This window comes from Bubalus bubalis, chromosome 24 (assembly GCF_019923935.1).
Source record: "Bubalus bubalis isolate 160015118507 breed Murrah chromosome 24, NDDB_SH_1, whole genome shotgun sequence".
In the NCBI taxonomy this organism is placed as follows: Eukaryota; Metazoa; Chordata; class Mammalia; order Artiodactyla; family Bovidae; genus Bubalus; species Bubalus bubalis.
The window spans coordinates 6,032,288-6,038,287 of NC_059180.1; the positions used below are offsets into that span (position 1 = coordinate 6,032,288).

The 6,000-nt window shown below is 48.6% G+C and overlaps 1 protein-coding gene across 10 annotated transcripts in view; it reads left to right on the forward strand.

Moving 5' to 3' along the window:
- Positions 1-4,133, forward strand: part of STAG3 (stromal antigen 3) — a 29,804-nt gene extending 25,671 nt beyond the window's left edge. For 9 of the 10 annotated variants that reach the window (XM_025275480.3, XM_025275475.3, XM_025275472.3 and 6 more), the window contains 5 exons: positions 1,539-1,713; positions 1,964-2,065; positions 2,372-2,450; positions 3,482-3,541; positions 3,769-4,133. In XM_025275480.3, the coding sequence (XP_025131265.3) occupies positions 1,539-1,713; positions 1,964-2,065; positions 2,372-2,450; positions 3,482-3,541; positions 3,769-3,813 (461 nt within the window). In that variant the 3' untranslated portion in view covers positions 3,814-4,133. Of the gene's footprint in view, positions 1-1,538; positions 1,714-1,963; positions 2,066-2,371; positions 2,451-3,481; positions 3,542-3,748 lie in introns of all 10 variants that reach the window. The other variant, XM_025275476.3, reaches the window with a different exon arrangement.
- The last annotated feature ends 1,867 nt before the right edge of the window (positions 4,134-6,000 follow it).

Genomic DNA, 6,000 nt, shown 5'->3' on the forward strand with positions numbered 1-6,000 from the left:
AAGAAGGCCAGTATTGCTGAGTAGAGATTGTGTAGGATACAGGACCAAAGAGGTTGTCAGGGTCCCAAGCATAAGTCAGAATAAAAACTCTGGCTTCTACTCAGAGTGAAGTGGGTAAACACTGAGGGATTTGAGCAGAGGAGTGACAGGATCCGCCTCACATTTTAAGGGGTTCCTGGGTGCTGTGTGCAGAACTGACTGACGGAGAGGCAGGGTTTGAAGGCAAATAACTGCTGAGGAGGCTGCTGTAGGGGCCCAGACAGGCGGGAGCGGGTGAACTGGGGAGAGGCAGATGTGAGAAGTGACCAGACTCTGGACATATTTCCAAGCTGTCACTAATAGGGCCTCATAATAAGAGAGAATGTAAAATATGAGAGAGAAAGAAGTTGCGGATGACTCCAGGGTTTTGGCCTGACAATTGGAAGACTGGAGTTGATAGCAGCTGAGATGGGAAAGTGTAAGAAGTGAGACCAGGACTTTGGTATGTTACAGGTGGAGATGCTGGAGAACAGGAGTTTGGAGTGCAGGGCCGGGGGAGGGAGAAGCTTGAGATAGATGTACGAGTTGGTACTTAAAGTCATGAACCTGAAGGGCTAAGAAAGCCACTGAGGATGGACATGGGGAGAGGTCCTAGGGCTGAATCCTTGGACATGACACCAGTTAAATAGGCTGGGAGATTAGGAGTCACCTGGGGGCTCAGGTTTATTCTCTGGGAAGACAAGCTCACAGGTGTGGCTCTTCCCTGTTTAGGGAATGTTCTAATACTTACACCAGAAGCAGCTCACTTTCCGGTTACTGGTTTCAGAGTGCAAACAAGGCTGTGGGGAGGGAGACAATGGTTGTATGAGTGTTTCCAGTTGATAAATACTAATGTCAATTCGACTTATGTTTTAAAATAGCTTTACCTGGGTTTTTTAAACATTTTGGCTTCTTTCTCCTTTGCCTTCCTCCATCTCTTATAGACAGTCCTTAATATTTTGAGCCCCAGGTTTTCCTCTTACCCTTCGTATTAGAACTATGCTGACATTACGGTTTCATTTTTTTTCTGGCTTTTAGAAAACCGAGTCTTTCACTTTTCTGTTTCTCCTTAACTCGCATGCTTCCTGCCTCGTTTCAGGCCATTCTAAACTTTTTCTCACTACAGAAACCTTGAATGAATGGAATCTCAGATTTCTTCATTGATTAACTGAGATCTGTCAGTCTCAGTGACTCCAGCCTTCTCTCACATTTGTGTTTGTATATTATGTTTATCTGTGGAATGTATGTCTCTTTCCATCTTGTTTTCTAAGCTATGTATGAATTTCTCCTGGGCAAGCCCTTGATACAATTCTATAAACCCTACTTTTTAGTACGTAGGGCTGTGCTCAGTTTTAGTCATGTCGTAATGAGGCCATCTAGATTTTCCATTGCCTTCTTTTTTTTTTATTGCCTTCTTATTTAACTTTTTGTTACCAAATCCTGACTGAGCAGATCTTGAAAAACTAAAGTGTCTGGTGGTACCTGGTCGCCAGTAAGCATGTGCCTCTGCTGCTTTGCAGGGCCCTCCAGGCAGCACAGAGAAGACGTCTCTGCATCCCAGGAGGAAAGCCTACAGCCGAACAGCATCCCAGCCACACCTACCCTCACCTCCACAGCTGTGAAGAGTGGGCAGCCCCTTGGGGCATCAGAGGAGATGGAAGAAGGCGGCAGCTCAGAATTGGCATTTCCCCAAGGGTGTGTCCCCCGGGGAAACCTGGCTCTGATTTCCCAGTCTGGTGTCTCCCCGTTTCTATTGTGTTGTTCCTTGCCACAGGACCCCCTCATTCTTGGTTCTTCTCAGGTCCTTTCCCCTTTTTTCAGCTTTTCATTTTCTCTTTTTCCCTCCACTCTGAACTTTCTGCTGGCTTTAATGTTGGCCACTTTATCTCCTCTTTTTACCCTATATTTTTATCCCTTGTCACTGATCCAACTTCATTCCCAACAGCCTGTACCTTTTAGGCAACCCAAGGTCAAGGTCCTTGAGTCCACAGCATTTCCGGACTCCGCTCAACCCTTCAGGTCCTGGTCTGGGCAAGCAGCTGACCCGGTGAGCTTTTCTCATCATCTTCTGTCTTCACTTCAAGTCTGTCCCCCGTTATGAGGGGATTCTCCCTAATCAGTGCTGCTGTGCTGGTGCTTTCTGGACTGGTTTTAACCACACAGCACTTCCTTCCAGTGTAATGTGGAGCCCTAGTGTATAAAACGGATGGAAGTAGAGCTGCTCTGATGGGAGCAGGGGTGCGAATCTGGACCCCTGGTCTGCTTACTGCCCTGTCCCCGCTTCCCCATTCCCCTGGAGTGCCAAGAAACTCTTGGGTCCTTGAAAACCTCTACTCTTGGCCACTGCTTCCAGGCTCAGCTTGATGGAAGAGGATGAGGAAGAATTAGAAATTCAGAACGACTTGAGTGAAGATTGGCAAGGTTCAGGCAAGGTGAGTGGACCCAACAGTCCCTTCTGCCTTTAGAACTGGAAGCAGATGCGAGGGAGAGAACCTAGAGTGATTCTCCTTTGTTTTGATGATGCCTTGTCCCTGGAAGCTGCCCCAGACGTTTTGAAAGAGCCATAAAAGAGTAACAGTTTGTAAGTTTCTATTCACTTTGCTTGGACTTAAAATCTTTCTCCCCTATCCTCTTAAAAAAGTAAAGTACCAAAAAGGACTGGAACCACACTCCCATTCTCAGTCCCCATGTAAGTATTTTGTTTGTTAATTGCTCCAGAACTAAAAGGAGCCCTCAAGCTAGAGAGAGATGGGCAGTTACCCAGTGCTTAGAGCCTGGCAACAAGTCTCTCCTGTGCCAGCGCAGGCTCAACTGACCTCCTCTCCTGAGAGGGCTGCCCAAGCCCCTCCTCCACTCACTCTTCTGCCCTTGCCTGCCTGCTTTCGCAGGAGGAAATGCTGCCAGTTCAGTAGGAAACACATTGAATTCAAATGAGATGTCTCATAGGAGTCCTAGGTTCCCCTACTTTATCAAGTTAACTCCATAACCCCTCTCAGCCTCATCTTTAAAATGGACCTTTTACGCAAGATACAGAGAAGAGGAACCTTATAAACAGAAGAGGATTGTGTTTCTGCCGCTGTTTGCTCCCTTCTCTGGTCTTTGAGGAGGAACGGGCACAGCGGAGCGGGGTGGGGGTTGGGGGGTCTTGTGCTTGAAGGCAAAACCAGAAAAAATGTTCACCCAGAGCCTAGACAGCAGGACCTCTGTTAGGTGTTTAGTGCTGAAGTTCCCCCAGGAAAACCCGACCTCTGGTTCCAGCACTGAGCAAATGGAGGTCTCCGTCGGCAGGCCAGGAGAGGGGGCACTGCCCTGATGACTCTCACTTTGCTTCTCTGCCCTTCCTGGCTGCTTCAGGGACCCACTTGGCCTCAAATTTGCCATGTGAGAGGGAAAGGACCCTCTGTTGTCTGCAGGTGATGGGAGTGGGGAGGACTGTTCTGACATTTGACCCCGTTCTCTCTAGTCCTCCTCCTCCAGTGAGCACAGGCTGGACCTTTTAGATTCTACAGAGCTGAACACTGAGGTGAGTGTCCTCAGAACAGACTGCAGAAGGCAGGTTAAGAGGCCTCAGCCCCGGGCTGCCGTCTCAGTCACCTGGGGCTTTAGCGTGTCCTGGGGGAGGGGCGGTACGGGAAGAGGAGTGTGTCACCTGGAGGACACTGCAGTCATCTCTTTGACCTCTGGTCCATTGTTAGGTCTCTGTATTTTACTTTCATCTTTCTCATTACAGGATTTCTGATGTAACCCTAGGTCCTTCCCCATCTCCACAACATGACCCAGCAGAAGATGGAATGAAAGGAATCGTTGCTTCCCCACCCCTGGTCTCTGAGGGGGAAGAGCTGGGCTGTGCCTTGCTCCCCGGCCTTCTCTGACGATGCTAGGCTGGGGCAGTCAGAAGCCCCTGTCCTTGGGGCTCCATCCCTCTGTTTGAGCAGAGTGCCTATTTTCTGCTGTTTGGAGTTGGCGGGGGGGCATCACCTCAGTTGTGGAGAGGGGCATCGCACACCTGTGTTGAAAATAAGGAGCCCATAATTTTTTCTGTATTGTGGGAAAGTTTCTGAGCTGCTTTTGTGCCCTATTGATTTAGCTCAATAAACACGTATGAGTCAGTTGCAGGATGTGGCTTGAGACTGTTAAACTGATGGGAGGTCAGGTTCTTTGCTGGAGCCTTAAGCAGCTCTGCCCAGCCCTGTGGTCCCATGTACAGGTGCTGGCATTGCCCCCGCCCCCAGAAGGTGCTTTGTGCACTGGCCCTCGGGGATGTGTTGCTTAGTCAATGGGAGACTGGCTGCCTCCGAGTAGTTTGTCCGGTGGAACGAGTTTAGGTCGAAGAGGGAAGGTAGGGGAAGCATCCCGAAGGGCGGACCACGTGCCTCCACTGAGACCAGGCCAGTTCCCGTGTCTTGGCAGCCTTCACCCATGTGCTGCTTTCTAGGGATAATTTCACGCCCTCATCCCAGAGACAGCTGTTGTAACTTGAACTTTATTACAGAGTCTCAGTATCCATCTGAGAGTTGGGAAGAAACTCGGAAGATATTCTGAATGTCCAACCCCAAACCCTCACCACCGCCCTCTGCTCGTCCTTTCATTCCCCAGCTAGTTCCTCACCAAGTCCTGGCAAGCCATTCTCCAGAAGTTCTCTGATCTCTTTCCTGTCAGTGCTGCCGTCCTCTCTCACCCAGACTCCATAGAAAAGCCTCTGGCTACTGGCCTTCTTGAAGCTGACTTGTTCTCATTTTGCTTCTTGAAACACTGTTCTCTGTTCCCTCTAACAAGTAATCAAATACCTGAAAACTGTTGTCACTTTTCTGCTGTGACTGCTTCCTTGTGTGGTTTAAGGAACTCTTCAGCCTCTCCTTTTAGATACAACTTCAGTTCTTCCCTGTCCTGGGCATCTGCTGTAATCTCAAGTTCTCGCTGTGTGGTGTCCCAGGCTGCCCAGCCGGTCTAGTGGTTTCTGCAGAAGGATGCATAATTTCCTGTGATGAGGTCACTCAACCAAACTCATTTCTTCCTCCTCCTCCCTCCCTCCAGATAAAAGCTAGAAGTTGGGTTTGTGAGTCCCATTTTAGAGAGGCGGAGTGCCAGTGCCCCGGGCACCTTCACCTGTATTCAGTGGAGCAGTTCCAGAGCGGAGCCTTTTCTGTGGGGTCTGGGAGCAGAGTGGGAAGACCAGGTGAAGATACAGAGGTCACTAGGGGTCTAGGAGGAGAAAGAATCCCAAGTTACTTAAATACCCATCAAGCTGGTACTTCATGAGATCAAAAGAAAGTTGGAAGCTCTGTAAATGTGGAGATCTTTATGCAGCCAACAGACCAGTTGTAGGAGGTTGAGTCCCAACCTGAGAATCTATGCATGTTTTATATCATGATCCCCAAATTCTTGGCCACTCTTCATATATTGAGAGTTTGGGTCTAAGTCCTTTCCCTTTGAACACGGGCTCTGTGAGTGCTAGGTAAGCAGAATATGGTGGAGTGATGCTGGGCCAATTTCTGAGCCCAGACCTTGAAGAAACTGGCAGCTTCCACATCCTGTTTGAGACACTCACTCTTGGTGCCCAGCAGCCGTGTGGCAAGGTCACATGGAGGTGTCCCTCCAGTAGCCCTAGCCGAGGTCCTGGCCCATACTGAGCACCAACTGCCAGACGTGGTTCAGATGTGAATCAGGTGATTCTAATGCTCAGCTTTTGAGTCTTCTAGTTAAGGTCCCAGACACCGGGGAACAGAGACAAGCCATCTTCCCAGTACCTTTTCCAGATTCTTGACCCACAGAATCCTAGAGCATAACTGAACGATGGTGTTTACACCATTTTGGGGGGTTCATTATGTAGCATCAGTAACTGAAACAGAACCTTAGTCATAAGATGCTTTGGGCATATTTGTCCGTTTAAAAATTATTTATATATGAAATGAAAATTTACCATCTCGTCTATGCATTCACATGTAATGGATGAATTTATGAGGGAATGTTTTAAAATATTTT